Here is an 18,249-nt window from a genome sequence, read left to right as displayed (position 1 = left end):
GTGTGACTAGACCTTTATCTTGACACAGCGACCCAACATTATACCATGTCATGAGAGGCTATTGTCAAAAATCCAAGACAGTGAGATTAAACTGACTTTAAAGGGACAACCTACACTGATAAAATGGTTTTGGTAGAAGATGATTGTCCCTGTAAAGCCATTTTTAGGTCTGTGAAAGTTTGAGAAAATACCAGCTAGAAGATACATTTTAACATTATACCATGTGAGGCCATTGATAAAAATTTGAAGACAGTGAGATGAAAGTGGCTTTAAAGGGATGATCCACACTGATAAACTGGTTTTGACAGCAGTTGTTTGTCCCTTTGAAGCCACTTTAACATCACTGAAAGTTTGAGAAAATTCCTTCTGAATCATTGTTTAATAATCACTTACAAAATGTGGCAAACACATATTCTTTGCTCCTAGCAATTGATGTTCGTTGTTGAGAATGTCAGCATAACATTTGAAGAATCAAATTATTGAATTAATTGAAAAACCTATTTGACTTACATTACTCAAGTTGGTCGTAAAGTCTTGCATACCTTTATGCCCAACTTTATGAAATAGCCACCAGAGAGAAAAACATTTTACAAATGTAGACATGTATCCATGACTCCCACTGGTTAGGAAAAACCCAGAGAATTAAATGCCTCGTTTAATAATTCCAGCACAGCATGATGCTTTGGCTGCAGAATCACGTGCATGACCTCCTAACTAATTACCCACCATGTACTCTAATCTAGTTCAAAGACATTCATTATTTAACAACTTAAACATTAGCTCCAGCAGCATATTGTTATCCTGTTTCTTTGCTACAATTTTAAAAATTTCACACAAGTAATTGTTGTTACAAAAGGAATGAATTGATCGTGAAAAGAAAATATTTTTTCCTTTTGTTACTCTGACCGCTTTAGATAATCATTAAAAAAACTTCACTTTGACATTGGCTTTCATGCATGCACCAAAACCTTCACCTTGCTGATCGCTTGTTTCACCCTGTTTTCACATACAACAGATACAAGCCACTTAAGGGGGTGAGTGAGTCCCCCCCCCCCCCCCCCCGATAAAACCCTCCATCGAGTTACCAAAACTGCTTTTAAATTACGAGCATAAACAGGTTGTTTTTATCAGTAAAACAAACAAAACAAATTATGTAATCCATACTCTGGATATCGGCATGCATGGCTATATACGCGACAGCCATTAAGTGATTAAAACACAGGCTTCATTAGTCATCATAATTAGATATTAGTTTGTGAGGTTAATGAATACAGATGCCCTACCACTGTCTATCCATCAAATGAATTAAATCAATTAAGTATTATTTGTCATTCAAGTGGGGGCATTTTACCTGTCGATGTTCTTCTAACCACTCACTAATCAGTCACATTTGATATGCATGAATCCAATTAATATTAATTTTCCAATTACCTGTGTTGGTTTTTGCCGGTATTGTGTTCAGCTAACAATCTGTTGGCTTTCCTTATCAGTATGCATGAGTGTTGAATATGAAAGTACTGTGTGACACTTAGCGAGATGTGATGCTGAATAATGTAAAATGTTAAAGCAGTCTTGAGTTGAATTAGAAAGTAAACGTTCCTTACTTTAATTAAAAGTGAGTTACAAGTTTAAAAGTCGATAGGGTACTTAATATTTGAAAATGATAACAAGATTTATTACTTCATGATCTATATACTTGTGAAAGAAATAACCCAAAAGTCCTTGTTTTGATTGTTAAAGATGATTTATTTTATTGTACTTTAGCAAGAATGAGGATTGAAAATAAGAAAATATATAAGCAGTAAAAACATAATTAATCATTGTTTGTAATTTTGTACAGTAGGCCAACTGTGGAAAAGTCATCAAAAATAAATATAGTAATGTTTTCACTTACTTCGTTCACATTTCTGAGATCTTTCAAGGTATTATGCCCGGTTGACACTTGCACTCATTGTGGTGCCTGCATTGATGCGCGCCAGTGCGGGATACTTTATGGCATATTCATGCATTGACCAGACTAGTTCATGCAGTGTTCATGCACTGTCCCGACGTGCTTTCAGCAAATATTCTCAACACCCTACTCTGATGTATCTAGCAAAATTCAAATATTCCAACGTTCTGGTGTTGACACACTCTATGTTCGTTGATTAGGACCACTTACGCTGATCTCGTGGTCTCTACTCAAGATTTTGTGCATATCATTCGCGAACTATGCGTGAAGTATGCTTAGCCTATGCGCAAAGTATGGATGACCCTGTTGTGAACTTGTGTGCCACTACCCTGGGGGTGTGCCTACTATTTTTTGCACCACAAAATTTCTATTTCGAAACCATTCAGTGGCACGACTAGGTTGCTCAGAGTTTGCGCATAGTTCACGCACCTATCCGCAAGCTGGCACGCATAGTTCTCGCATTGGCCCGCATGAGTGCGTGCCCATGCACAAACTATGCAGGAACCACAATGCGTGCAAGTGTCAACCGAGCTTTAGCCTCTACTGGACCCTGTTGCAAGGAGAGTTGCATTTGGATTTAGCTACAAAAATCAAGTGCAAAATCTGATTGGTTAAAAATCAAGATGTGTTTGATCCTTGTTTGATTGCAACTCTTTTTGCTATGGTCCCTGGGCCCTGTAACACAAAGGTAAGCAATCAATCGCTAATTTGAAAGAGCAATTCTGATTGGTTCCTATTCAGTCTACTGAGCAAAATGCTCATGCAACGATGGTCTTGATAGGCCATTTCATTTAGTGATTAATTGTTAAACTTTGTGTCACAGGGCCCTGATCTTGTAATGGTATGCAAAATAATTTGCTTTGATGATTTAAAAGCCTTCTGAAGCTCTATTTTATTATACATGTAGATTATGTGACTGAAGACTTTTTTGATTGTTACATGTTCTAAATTTGCTCTTATATTTAACCAAGTTGGTGTATACAGGGGCTCTTATGCAACTTATTACAGGGGCTAATTTTACATTTTTGATGCATATTGTTCCTGGCCACCATTTATTTTGTACATAAACGTAAATTTATTGCAATCTAAATTTTTGCCTATGTTATTATATTTGGAAAAGAGGATAGCTTGCTTCCAATTAACACATCCCAGACGTGACATTCTCTATCCTTCTAAAAACACTCTCAGGTTGAATAAGCCAGAATTCTTTAGAATTCTATCTTACAGAGGAACAACTGAGCTCGATCCTGCCAAGCTTTCGGTTTCATTGTCAATGTTTCTCCCACACACATGAACCCCATAAATCGCAGTCGGCATAATGTCTAAGTGAGATGCAGAGTTATTTTTAGCCAAGCCAGGCCAGGGTAACCCTGGGAGCAAGCCCCCAGCGCTACGGCTTGCCTCGCAACATCTTAGCCTGCGTACTAAATGCTAATGGAGCGTGTAAAATGAGCAGTTGGAAAATTATCATCCAATGGAATCTGGGGGGGGGGGGGGTTCATGAAACAAACTGTGATATTCACTGACAAAATTTGTTCTTAGCCAATCAGATGCAAGAATATGGCAGCTTATAACAATAAAATCACTGACTGTTTGTTTCTTGAAATGCTCCCCTTTTTCAAGTTCCTGTCTTCTCAAAATGGCATGAAAACACGCAGGAATGTAAATAGAGATTGTAAATGCCTGAATTTTGAGAATGGAAGTTGGAAGCAGGAAATTAAAGCGAGGGTACATTTTCTTTATAAGTTTGCCATGGTGCTTTTTCTAATCACAACGTTTATCTTCATGTTTATATTTTTGTCACGAAAATAGTAAGAGTGAAGATGAGATTGTTTTGTCATGCATTTTGATGTTCTCTGTTTTGGGAGCGAGTATGTAGTAATGTTAAATGTTTTTTTACATTTTTTTTCAAGTAGAGAAAAAGATTATGTTAAAGAGTTTTACAAGTGAATTGGGGTTTTCAGAGAGAGACTGGCACTAATAGCTTTCTGTGCAACAGCAAATCCTCTCGTCCACTGCTCATGTGCATCACATGCAAAGAAAAAATAGTTAAAACATAACATTTTATGTGAAGAGATATGCCCCCCCCCCCCCCCATTAGAAGAAAATTTGTTATGAATGAAAGAATGGATGGATTAGTGAATCAATTAATGGATAGATAAATGATTAAATAAATAAATAGATGTGTGCCAGATCAAATAGCTTGTTTTTCAACGGGGGGGGGGGGGGGGGGGTTATTTGGGGATGACAAAACATACAAAACACAAGAAATCTGGTTTCCTTCTTGAAAGACATGAGCAGATTAAAATAATCTATATTGATTATTAATGATTTTTTTTTTATCGTTTGTTTCTTTTTCAGTACTGTATACGATATGCGAGGACCTGGAACTCGATTTCTATTCCATGTATGCCTTGGTTGGGATCTGGAACTCAGTGTTTCTCCTCATATACTCTTTCACCGATGCAAGCAAGCTTATGAAGTGGTCTACAAGGTAAGTTGATTCATCTTAGAGTACTTGCCCCAAACACACTCTAAATTCCAAGGATTTAAAATAAATCCAAATCGGCTGTGGATAGTGACCAGCCAAATGTTGGATTTATTTTTAAATCTTCAGGATTAACTTCCCAATCTCAAAAGATTTAAATTCAAATCTTTCAGGTTTATATTTAAATCTACAAGGTTTAAAACTAAATCTAATATTTGGCTGGTCAATATTCACAGCCGATCTGGATTTATTTTAAATCCTTGGAATTTAGAGTGGAATCTTATTGATCAATAAACAGGAGTGCGCGTCCTCTTCACATGATCTGATCAGTGCGGTCATGCCTTTTATAATGCATGCAACTAGGCATTTAAGTGTGACTCTAAGTCATACTTAAATCTTTGTGAATCACCCTCTGGTGGATATTTGATATTAATATTAGTTGATTATATTTATATATAAATATCGTTGATAACATGACATATTGTCAAGTCTGAATAATGCATACAACTAGGCATTTAAGTGCGACTCTAAGTCATACTTAAATCTTTGTGAATCACCCCCTGGTGGATATTTGATATCAATATTTGTTGATTATATTTATATATAAATATCGTCGATAACATGACATATTGTCAAGTCTGAAAATCCATCATGTATGATCATTATGAGCTGCAATTCTGTGAGAGCAGGAAAGGGGAAATAAAAGTTAGGCTCATCAGTGCTTTCCATGAAAAGCGAGCATTTGGGTACCAACGTTAAAAAGTTGATTTAAACCATACTGAGCAGCATTTTTTGGTCAATAGATAGTGATTAACTTTCATAATTGACAACATTTTGCTCATATACATCAACTTAATCATAACACCATTATCGAATATTCAATATTTTTATATAATTTCAACATCCAAATATCGCCCTGCACCAGGAGCCCCAAGCCCTGCCCTCTAAGGGGAAAAATCCAATTCTCGCCTATCCAGAAACTGATATGCTAAAATTGACTGGTTTTGAATCATTGGTCTGAAACCATGGTTTCTTTGGAAATGTATCCCTCCCATATTAAAATTAAAGTCAAACATGCACTCAGATGCATTATCAGTACACATTTGTCCATGAATTTTTTTTATGAGACTTTATTGCAACTAAATGATTGGATTTGAATAACATAATAAAAATGAACATATGAATCTTACAAATGTAGAAATATACAGAACATAATAGTAGCCACAGGTGAAAACCTATCAAAATGAGAAAATATGAAACCTACATTAATGCTCTTTTTGATAAGTAATAGAAAGAACATTTAGAAATTTGGTGTCAACTGAAACATTTATTATAATAAATTCAGTACACTGTATCACAAATGAGTCCCTGTATCGTTCTTAGTGTTCAACCATTACAAGGAATATCAAGCAAAAATCTACTTCTTATTCAATAATAACCATTACAAGGAATATCAAACAAAAATCTACTTCTTAATCAATAATAACAATTACAAGGAATATCAAGCAAAAATCTCATTCAATAATAACCATTACAAGGAATATCAAGCAAAAATGTCATTCAATAATAACCATTACAAGGAATATCAAGCAAAAATCTACTTCTTATTCAATAATAACCATTACAAGGAATATCAAGCAAAAATCTCCCTCTTATTCAATAATAACCGTTACAAGGAATATCAAGCAAAAATCTCATTCAATAATAACAATTACAAGGAATATCAAGCAAAAATCTCATTCAATAATAACCATTACAAGGAATATCAAGCAAAAATGTCATTCAATAATAACCATTACAAGGAATATCAAGCAAAAATCTACTTCTTATTCAATAATAACCATTACAAGGAATATCAAGCAAAAATCTCCTTATTCAATAATAACAATTACAAGGAATATCAAGCAAAAATCTCCCTCTTATTCAATAATAACAATTACAAGGAATATCAAGCAAAAATCTCATTCAATAATAACCATTACAAGGAATATCAAGCAAAAATCTCCATCTTATTCAATAATAACCATTACAAGGAATATCAAGCAAAAATCTCATTCAATAATAACAATTACAAGGAATATCAAGCAAAAATCTACTTCTTATTCAATAATAACCATTACAAGGAATATCAAGCAAAAATCTACTTATTCAATAATAACCATTACAAGGAATATCAAGCAAAAATCTCATTCATTAATAACCATTACAAGGAATATCAAGCAAAAATATACTTCTTATTCAATAATATATCATTTCTTTCATAGCACACAGGTTCACCTTTCAGTGCCCATGGCAATAAAGGAAAAATACAACATTGAAAATGGGAGGACAGAAAGAAACAACCAAACAAATTCTTGATTCTGTGTGAATTTAGACTTTGCCTGTTTTTCAGTGAAAATATGTAAACTAAGCATAAATCCAATTCAGTCACATTTCACCAGAATCAAGTGGTATCTCTTGGGAAATAACATCCATATCAACAGTAAAAAATATTTTTTGAGATTGCATAAAACTGTGTAATGAGCTCTCATGTAAGGGAGCTTCCTAAGGGTCCGCTGGGTTTATGCTACCATCTTTTAATTAGCGTGATATTGATTCTCCACAAACTAACACTTGCTGGTGCTCTTTGAATTTGTAACAGTGAGCATTTTATTTCATTTCCCAAAGCTAGGTTTTAGTAGATTTGGTCGTAAAGGTGTAGAATTAACTACTTGTGTGTATTCCACATTCTTATCGATAAATCTGATGCTTTTGTTTTCTCCTATCTTGGCAGCATTCGCAATACTTTAACTCACTTGCTTGACAACGTCATGTACTTTAACTAAGCAAATAGGAATAGATAAAAGATTTTATGCGGGTTTTGTTTGTTTCTGTCTCCCTGAGTATAGGCTGAAATGGTAGTTGTACCTCTTGATAACTTCAGACAAAATCAAAGTATAAATACTGAAAATACCAATAGATTAAACGCTTATCTATAAACAATAATGGCGGAATATATACACGATTTTAGCTTTCATTTTAATTTTAGTTTACAATAATATTAATATCCTTGGGAAATAAAAGCATCAATGCATATCTGCAGTTCATTTGAAAATGTTAGTTGTACACCAGTAAATATCTGTAACAGGACAATGACCTTTAACACTCTTTGGATACTATTTATTATTATTAAGATGTAGGATTTTAGAGGCGCAGATATTTTTTGACGTCTTGCGAGGTTGTTTCAAAGAGACAAAATATGAAAACTGATTTTTAACGTGCATGCCTATGAAAACCATCCAATATTGAAAATATTGGACGAAATGAATATTTTGCCCCGCCCACAAGCTTATCATTGGTTAATAAATCATTGTGCGCTTTAAGCTATTGTTACGTCACAATGAAATTGCATTGCGTAGTAGTTGCCAGGAGGTGTGGTAAAGGAGCATCAATTTATTGAATTCAAATGCGCTTGCACTATACGCTAGCACATCTTTACTTTACTACATAGATTTCTTTTTTTTAATGACAATACTTAGGCACCATGCTCATGATTTACAGGATTGCCATAAACATGATAAATGATGGTTACTAAAAACATTTTTTTTTTGCTTCATAATTTGTGGGGGTATCTAAATAATAATATTGGATGACCAATTTTCGTGGGATGCGAAAAAATATTGTTACTCACTGAAGAACAATGCTGGATTCGTCTCGGACTCATCCAATATTGTTCTTCAGCTCGTACAATATTTCTTCGCATCCCACTCAAGGCCATCCAATATTCCCTAAATATTGAAACTCTCCAGGTGCAGGAAAGCTCCCTGTGGAGAAACTCACTCCAAGTGACATTTTCTGTGAAGACATCTAACCCTTCCAAACCCTAAGGAGAGCTATCCTACCAGAATCTTGTAATATGGATGCCACTTTTCAATTTCAAATCAGGGCTCCGTAACACAAAGGTTTGCAATCAATCGCTAAATACAAATGACCAATCAAGATCATCGTTGCACGCGCACTCAGTTTAAAATACTAACCGGGAGCCAATCAGTGCGGTTCTTTCATATTTGCAATTCATCAAAAAAACCTTTGTATTACGTAGCCCTGAATTCAAAATTTATATACTTATTTTCATTAAGCTAGAGAAAACACATTTGTGTCGCTCATTATAGATGAGTTTCATACTTATTTCATTAATTCTGAGCGGCATCCCTATCATAAGGCATATTTCTGTATAGTCAATGGATACTATAGCTTAAACATATTATTTATAGATTGATGTCTTTCTGCATAAACTATTGAATAAATTTCTATATGTGTGTGTTTTTATCTTTTGTCTTACAGATCGACAGAGGAGATTTTCTCTCTTTTTGTATCAATAGCATTTTGTGTAGATGCTTTCAAAGATTTGGCTGCTGGTGAGTATTATCTGGGGAACAGGGGGACAGTTTCATAAAGACTTACGATTATTATAACTTTGCTATCGTAATTACTGTGGAAACAGTGCTCAACAGCCAGTCAAATAGAAGATTTCAATGTAATCAGTTGGCATTTTGTAAAGATACTTTCAAAGATATGGCTGCTTGTGAGTAGGACATGGGGACAATTTCATAAAGAATGATGATTATTATGAATTTGCTGTTGTAATTACCATGAACACAGGACACATGAGACCATATAATAAAAATATCCATAATATTGATAGCCCTTTAAAGAATGGTTCGAAAATCCCTGCAATCTGATTGGTTAGCCCCTGTGTATTACTTTTGGGAGTGTCGTGGTCTTGTGTTTAAGACTCGCTTTCAATCTGAAGGATGAGGGTTCAATTCCAAGCCATTGTGTGTTTTCCTTTAGCAAGAAATTTACCTACATTGTGCTGCACTCAACCCAGGTGAGGTAAATGGGTACCGGCAGGAAGTAATTTCTCAAAAAGCTGTGTGCACCGGAATCGGTAGACTAGCTTAACCGGGAGCGCCTTGAGCACCTTGCAAGGTGGATACATGCGCTATACAAATTGTATACCGTATTATTTTATTTTACTGGGCAGGTGATCAATTAAATTTTATGAATTTTAGTTAGTCAATTTCTACAAGTGATGTAATTTTTTTATTAATATTCTTCGTTTTTCTAAACTGGAGAACATAAAATATCAGTTTGGTTATGGTTGACTCATGGATTTTAGTATGATACTCAAACATGAATTAAAAGTTAGCAAATGAATACCAAGTTTGTGTTACTTCTCCCTGAAAGAGCTATGATGAACTAATTCACCATGTACATTTTAATTTACTTTGTAGAATTTGACAAACATTACCATGCAAGCGAGTGCACAGGTGTTCCCGCCGCCGGTGGCCTCCTCATCTCAACCCAACCGTCCATGACAACCCTCAATGATAGCAATACCGACCCCACCACTACACTCTTCAGCAATATCTCAAGCCAAATCTCCACTACCCTCGCCTCATCTTCCACTCCGGAGTGCCACAGGGATTCCAGTATCCTCTATCTGCTTCTAATGCTTGGCACACTGTGGCTTGGTGTAACGCTTTATAACTTCACAAAGAGGTGAGTTGATTAATAGATGGTAAGATGGACAGACAGACAGACAACAGACAGACAGAATAGATAGATAGATAGATAGATAGATAGATAGATAGATAGATAGATAGATAGATAGATAGATAGATAGATAGATAGATAGATAGATAGATAGATAGATAGATAGATAGATAGATAGATAGATAGATAGATAGATAGATAGATAGATAGATAGATAGATAGATAGATAGATAGATAGATAGATAGATAGATAGATAGATAGATAGATAGATAGATAGATAGATAGATTTTCCAGTATCTTCTTTCTGTTTATCATGCTCGGCACACGATGGCTAACTCTTTGTGAAACAGTCCCTGCTCTTTATAGTTATGCATTTCCCACAATTCCTGAAACACATTCTCTTACCATTCATTGTGACCGCATTAAAACTTCATGTGATTGTGAAATTAGGCCACTGTATGATGCAATCACCAAAATTTATGTGGCGTGATTCGTCTTTGAACTATTTTTACTCAACTTAAAACATTCTTCACCTTGAAACACATTCCCTCATAATTCAATGTAACCGTATCACTGAGCTTCAAATGAATGTGAAATTGGGTCAGCATATGATGTGATCATCTCAAAATCAATTTACTCATCTCGTTTTGTCTTCACAGTCCGTTTCTTGATGCAAGCAAGCGAGAGGCTCTAGCAGATTACGCCCTTCCAGTGGCTGTTCTTATCATGTCCTTTGTCGGCTCCTACGTCTTCAGGGGAACTGAAGGTATGGATCCTTGATAAAAAAATATGAATTATCATTCGGTAACCTTGATATCATTTTTTGTTCAATGATCTTTGAATTGGCAACTTTCTCATTTCCTGTTTATTTTATAAAAACAATATTACTCACATTTGGGTTCTGAGCAAGTAAATATGAATAAATATCAATAAAATGAACAGCAAAAAGAATAGAGACAATGGGGGAAATGAAAAAGAAAACATTTTCTTCATTTAAAAGAAGACATTTACTTCATTTAAAACAAAATGAAATTCCCTTTTTTAAGAAGAAATTTTCATATTTACATCCAAACTTCTCGTGGAAAGTGGATATATCCCTCTTGTCTTCACCTGTTTCAGCCCTCATCAATTCATGTGCATATGATGTTCATATCAACAGAAGGTATACAATAACTGTTTTTGTTGTTTTTCTCAGCGGATATCTTCAGTTATAATGATGGTGAAGCCCTCAACGTGACCAAGTTTGAAGGTATCTCTATTGGTATGGTGGCCGGCTCCATGGGACTAGGATTCTGTCTCTCTCTCCTCTTTTTCATGGATCAAAACATATCTAGCGCCCTGGTTAACAACCCAGCTAACAAGTGAGCATACTCAACTCATTTCAGTATAAAGAACATTTGTCTCTGAGATTACACATATACTTAAGGTTCAATAAGGATGATTTACTTGGCTTTTTGCATTCAAAAGTGGCAAATTCTGAGACGAGTTTTAGCACGCAAGGATTTGCCCTAATTCTATTTACCTGTTTTAATGAAGTCTCTTGTGAGTAGTTTTCTGGGTAATTTGTGTCCAGACATATTATACTAGCGATTCCACCCTGGGTAAAAGCGAGTGAATATATTAATGAATAAACACATACATTGTAGTACAGTAAGTTGATGTTGTAGAGTATTAACGCTTGTGGAATATTGAATATTTCATGGAGTGAATATGTCTGCAAGAGAAATATTTTTATTATTATTTATTATTATTGGGGAAGCTTCAAACTTTATGATATGTCAGTGTTTTTTTTAAGAGGCTAAGGGTGTTGTAAAGTAAGAAAATAAAATTTGTGTTGAGGTAATCACACCTAATCATAAGTCTGAATAATATACAGAGGAATTGTTATCATTTGCTTTTAGGAATATTTCCAGAATATATTATACAAATAGCGAATAGGCATGAGTGCGATGGTGCGAGATTTCGCATGAGGTGAAAAAAAGATGCTCTATTCAACGAGGCGTGAGCCGAGTTGAATAGAGCGTTTCTTTCTTTCACCGAATGCGAAATCTCGCACCATTGCACGAATAAGAATATTCGCTATTTGTGTTGTACAACGCCTCGGAGTTTAGCGAATTTATGAAAAAACAAAGAGTTTTTCCTGCAGTAATCTATGAAAAGCAAAAAGCAAAATCCCACAAGCGAACACCTCGGGCAGCATTGCGCATTAGCCAGCAGGCTATACGCGTATTGCACCTGCATTTTTACTGAGCGCAATGAATTGAATCGTATTGTGACGTCACCTCCTAAAGCCGTGCAACGGTACATTTTGGATGGTATGTCTTTTGTGCAACGGTACGAATGTTTGACATTCAGCCTCCCATTTGCTCGCGTACAACAAGCTAAGTAGGCGTTGTACAATACATACTATATACCATTCCTGAATTTATTTTTGCTAGATTGAAGAAGGGGACAGCGTACCATCTGGACCTGTTTGTGGTAGCCATCATGAATTGTTTTGTATCAATCGTTGGTCTACCATGGGTCCATGCGGCTCTGCCTCACTCTCCACTCCATGTGAGGGCGCTAGCAGATGTAGAGGAGAGAGTAGACCAGGGACACGTCTATCACATGTAAGTAATATGATTGATTGGTAGATGATAATACACACGATTGAGGGCGTAAGTAAGAATTATATTCATAACCTATTGAACGTTTATGTGTTTGGACTGTTTCAAATTTAACAAGAGCGGGTAATTCTACTAACGAAATGAGCGTAACGATGTGTATTATGTGGTTCATATTATAGTGATGTGGATTATTATTTATAAACTATTCTCATTTCAAAACCATGATCAGTCATACTTAACTCATGACCATTCAGCACTAGTCATTGGTAAATCTATGACCGGTCACTTGTGCATGCACATAACTTATCATGTTGGGATCCACTTCTTCATCTTATGGTAGACAATGATGATTAATGGTGACTATTTATAAAACATCTTTTTACTCCCTGCAAACTTTGTTTGGTGGAGTGTATAGTAATTAGCATACAGTCTGCGGTGGTCTGCCTGTTGCAAATCTTGCAGATCAAACTGCTGCCTAAGTTTGCACCCAGTGCTCATGAGACTTGGCGCTTGCATTGGTCTTGTAGATTTCTGCAGACAAATAAATGACGCCATTCCACATGGCTCCTGACGTGGTAATGAAATCATGACATATGACGTGAGTTGTAACATAAAATGGAATCTTTGTCATGAGTGAGTCAGCGCAACTTTGGTCAATTGTTTTTAAGACTTGACTGCCAATACCATGACATCATTCCACCTGACTCTTGACATGATAATGAAATCATGACATTGTATGACATGAGTTGTAGCATAGAGATTGAATCATTATGATGTCATGAGTTTGTCGGCGCAACTTCTAGTCCATTGTTTCTAAGACTTGACCCCCTGATGCTTGAGAGTGATAATTATTCCTAATGCTTCTCATCTCTGTTTCTTTGCAGTGTGGTGAGAGTGAGAGAGACCCGTTTAACAACGCTCTTCTCACACATCATGATAGGTCTATCCATCATGATGTTACCCACCCCGCTTCAGTACATCCCCAAGGCTGTCCTCTACGGTCTATTCCTCTATATTGCGTATACCGCCCTCGATGGCAACCAGCTCTTTGAACGCATCGTTCTGCTCATCACGGAACAGGTAAGGCTGATCAGAGCTGCCAATTAGCAGCATTTTATCTTGTTTAGGAGAATTTTTAGAGGGAAAAAGGATACTAAATAAGATTTTTCCCCTTGAAGTAGGATATTTGAAACTTGTAAGAATGATGATTTTGGTATGTTTTTCAAAATTTTGAAGGAAATTGAATTTTAAGGTTGGCAGCTTTGGATGATTGCCTTGATGTTTTCTTGCTGTGATTTGAAATAGTCCCTTCAAATCAGTCAAAATTGGTTTCCTATTAAATACTCGGGGGGGGGGGGTTCAGGTTAATGCATGATTATTATTCAAGAATTCAAATGAATTGTTAAAAAGTAATAACTTTCATGAAAATTGACAGGTCTTACAAATATCTTTCCTACCCAATTTTTTTCCCATTTTAAATAACTAATGCATGTGGAAGTGTTTCACATCGCATTAAATGTGACATAAAATTGACACTTACAAGACTGTTATCATATACCGTTATTGAAATTCAACAGTAGCACAAATATTTGAAAAGTATCCCCAGGCTTATTAACCACTCAATCTACACTATCTGCAATACCAATTTTATTATATGTGTACTATCAGATGCAAGTAACTAACAATTCTAGTCATGATAAAAGCCACTTACTATTTGATACATAAAATGCTCCCCAGAACCCAGTCTTAACAAAAAATTTCAATTGATCCAAACAACCATAACTATGGAAAGCCAGCAACACCAACATCTAAAATGCTTGTTTGTTCAAAATGTTTTCTAGATATGATATGTAATCATACATACATCACATAGTCTTGACAATTCAGTGTGCTCCTCTTTGTTTACCAAGTACATTTTGAAAAGTTTCTGTAGCAAAAATTATGACAATGATGGATTTCCGTACAGCAGAGGTTGATCGGATCAATTGTAACTCTCTGTAAATAATCCCCAGAAGTCAATCTTCTATGACTTGTCTTGATATCTTGCTACAGGCTGCGTACCCTCCCAACCACTATGTGAGAAGAGTACCTCAGCGTAAGATGCATCTCTTCACGGCTGTTCAACTCTTACAGCTTGGTATCCTATGTGGGTTTGGCTTCTCTCCGTGGCCCTACCTCAAAATGGTCTTCCCTCTCCTTATTCTCACCTTTCTACCTATTAGGTAAGTAGTATGGATGGCTCAGGAGGGAATACCAGAAATATTCCAAGAGTTATTGCACATATTCCATGAATCGCAGATGAGTGGAATATTGGACCTAACGAGTGGAATATTTCTGGTATTCCATGAAATAAAGCCATTCAATATAATTATTATTATCTATCCCACCCCGGGAAAAATCAGTTAATATGGCCTCACTTCATAAAGTCAGAGAAAATGCAACTTAAATGTAGTTCATTATGACATCATTAAGTATCATTGTGCTGTATGCTGCGTATCTCGTTTCATTCATTGTTGTACAGGTTGTATATTTTGCGCATTCGTCCATGCGCTTTATACTGTTGAATACGGTCTCATATTGAACAGCAAGTTTTGTACAGGAGCCTATGGGATATTTGTTGTATTTCGGTCCTTTTAGGAATACGTTGTTGAATACGGTCTCATATTGAACAGCAAGTTTTGTACAAGAGCCTATGGGATATTTGTTGTATTTCGGTCCTTTTAGGAATACGCTTTCGTATTGAACAGGCAATTAATGCAGACAAATGTACATGTTTTTGCTGCATCGCTCTAGATAGATAATAATTATATCATATTGTCTGGCCTGAGGGGAACATCAAATATATTGCCCGCAATAGAATCATATTGGCTCTGTCGTTACACGAGGGCAATATGTTTTTTTAAGGGCAATATATTTTATGTTCCCAGAAAGAGAAGCCATTCAGTATTTTTATTATTATCCAAATCAGACATCTAGAGCAAAAATTGTGAAAATTTAGACATTTTACAGTTTAAGAATGGGAATCTATTTTGTGATTTTGAGCAGACTGGGCCTCTGAACTTTACCATTGTGACGTAATTAAAATGGCGCGTCCTTGGCCTGGGATGCAGTATCCAGTGTTGTCTCAACGTGATTAATATTATGACGTATAGCACTGTGCGGTTCAATAGGTTTCATATCATAGAGTTGTAGATCCTTGTTGTTTGATAACCATTCTCATCTTAAAATCATTACCGGTCGTGATTTAATAATGACCACTCATTACTGGTCATTGTTGAATCTACGCATTTAAGCCAAATTAATGATAATAATAGCCAGTTCTTATATAGCGCATAACACATTATTAATAACGTCTCTATGCGCTTCCAAAGGACTTGGATATTATTACCCCGGCTGTAGCTCAAGCAGCCTTCCAGTGCTCAGTGCATTTCAAGGAATAAATTCCTGCCAGGTACCCATTCACCTCACCTGGGTTGAGTGCCGCACAATAAGCATAAATTTCTTGCTGAAGGGAACTACGCCATGGCTGGGATTTGAACCCACAACCCTCTGTTTCAAAGGCCAGGAAACTAATCCACTGGGCCACAACGCTCCACATGTGTGCACAGTATCATTAGGATCCATTTTACCATCTTATAATGAATAATGTTCTGGGGAGGGGGTGGGGCTATTCATAAACTGTTCATAAGTTTTACACAACTATACTCAAAATTGGTGAGCTTTTCTTGGGTGTGTTCAATCAGATACTCAATCATATTTATTTCAATCAGCTACAGTTCAAATCTCATCTACATGTTTGTGCCACATGTACATAGAACAGAATATTATCATTATCATTACTATTTTGTTGTTGTTTTTATTATCATTATTAAAATTATGAAGGTGGTATAAGTTTAAATGGTATTGTTTTTATTTTTAATTCTCCAGGCACAAGTTAGTACCATTCCTTATCGACCTCAAATTCCTGGATGCTCTGGATCGAAGCCACTAGGACGGTCAAGCGTCAGAAAGGCCACTCGTCTCTATCGCCGATGGTGACAACAACGACTACATCCAAGCTCCATGTGTGACCATTGCTCGTTATTTCTTAAGCATTATTCATGATTACTCATGCATTATTCATGATTATTCGTGCGTTATTCATGATCATTCATGCATTATTCATGATCATCACCTCGGTCTCCTCTAGAGACGGGTGGGCAAGAAGTCAACGTGCAACACCTTATGATCGTAGTTTCTTAGACAACCCTTCCTGTGTACCTATCTGTACAATCACTTGTCTGTCTGTCTGTCTGTTTGTATGCTGTTTACTGTACATGAAGCACAATCTTTCTTCTGGGTAGGTCAGCCCTGAAGAGCAGCTTCAGGCTGTTTCGAGCCAGAACGCTATACCGAGATCTCCAAGATCACATTGGTTTTGCAGCTGAATAGAGTTGATTAATTGATTATAATATATAGCATTTATATAATGTCTATCTAGTTATCAATTTGTAGGGGGCGCACTGTGTATTACTCAGGCTAAACCCCCACCCACCCCCCCCCCCATTCTGCTACTGTTGCCAGCATTTGGTGCATTTTAAAGATTAATCCAGTTGGGTATGCTTTCACCTCACCTGTGTTGAGATCAGCAGTGTGGATGAATACCTTGTTGAAGCATACTAGACCCTAGGTGTGGATTTTTTGTGATGAATATACCATCCAATGACTTTTGTCTTAATGAAAATTTATCGAATAATTCTTGGTAGAACCCTTCTTCCACATTTTGAATTGAAATAAAAGTAGTAGTAGTCCAATTTTGTCCCAGTTGAAAAGGGGTCGCTAGAATCACCCCACACTCATGGCAGTCACCATTAACCCCTTCCCCGCCCCCTTCACTTTGTATGATTCAGTGCATCCTCCAACCTTGACCAAACCCTCGTACTTTCCTCCCCATTCACTTGCCTCTTCCATTGTCTTCTTTAGCCATCCCCTCCTTGAATCACCAACCTCGAGCCCTTCTTCATACATGCCCGCCATCTCTCCTCCGCATATGCCCATACCATATGCCTTTGTGCATAAAGCGTCGATCTCCGGCATATTTACACAATCATTGTATTGTTTGCACTTGGCCATCTGTTAGATGAATTGAATGAAAGATGAATGAATTTGATTAATATTCTATTTCCATCTATATGATTTTAAACTAATTGGAAGGTTTTTGACTCTATAGCATATTCTTGAATGAGTAATAAGCCACATATTGAAAAGGCTTTCCTCATTATTAAGAACAAGAGGATAATGCATAAGTGTAATCGTGTTGATAAAGTTGATATATGTTGCAAATGTTCATAACATTTCCCATGTAATGCCTGGTGGTATACAAAAAAGTTGTAAATATTTTGTTGTTCATTTCAATGATCACTGACATGATATGTACCTTGTTCTATGCAGGAATTTTTTGTAGAATTCCCATGAATATGTACATATGTTATTAAAAATATAGAGTTCAAACATATTTTTGCTCTTCTTTGCTGTATGCTTGAAAATACGGGTGAAGCATTGGCATATGAATGAATAAATGTACTATCAACGAGGCTAAAGATATTATTCATTGCGGATAATGATACTTGCTTCTATTCCTATTTGTCTCACAATGGCTGGTCAACAAGGAAATGAAAATCAC

General features: G+C 36.1%; 1 protein-coding gene across 1 annotated transcript in view; it reads left to right on the top strand.

Annotated features, from left to right (window-relative positions):
• Positions 1-18,249, top strand: part of LOC129271998 (solute carrier family 4 member 11-like) — a 44,317-nt gene extending 26,068 nt beyond the window's left edge. Inside the window, exons 8-16 of the mRNA XM_064107062.1 lie at positions 4,313-4,445; positions 8,763-8,836; positions 9,716-9,983; positions 10,638-10,744; positions 11,174-11,339; positions 12,417-12,590; positions 13,472-13,667; positions 14,640-14,809; positions 16,515-18,249. Of these exons, the coding sequence (XP_063963132.1) occupies positions 4,313-4,445; positions 8,763-8,836; positions 9,716-9,983; positions 10,638-10,744; positions 11,174-11,339; positions 12,417-12,590; positions 13,472-13,667; positions 14,640-14,809; positions 16,515-16,578 (1,352 nt within the window). The 3' untranslated portion in view covers positions 16,579-18,249. The remainder of the gene's footprint in view (positions 1-4,312; positions 4,446-8,762; positions 8,837-9,715; positions 9,984-10,637; positions 10,745-11,173; positions 11,340-12,416; positions 12,591-13,471; positions 13,668-14,639; positions 14,810-16,514) is intronic.

The sequence above is a fragment of the Lytechinus pictus genome, chromosome 11 (genome assembly GCF_037042905.1).
Source record: "Lytechinus pictus isolate F3 Inbred chromosome 11, Lp3.0, whole genome shotgun sequence".
NCBI lineage: Eukaryota > Metazoa > Echinodermata > Echinoidea > Temnopleuroida > Toxopneustidae > Lytechinus > Lytechinus pictus.
The sequence above is the reverse complement of the archived record's forward strand: the minus strand, read 5'-3'. Positions and strand labels throughout refer to the sequence as shown.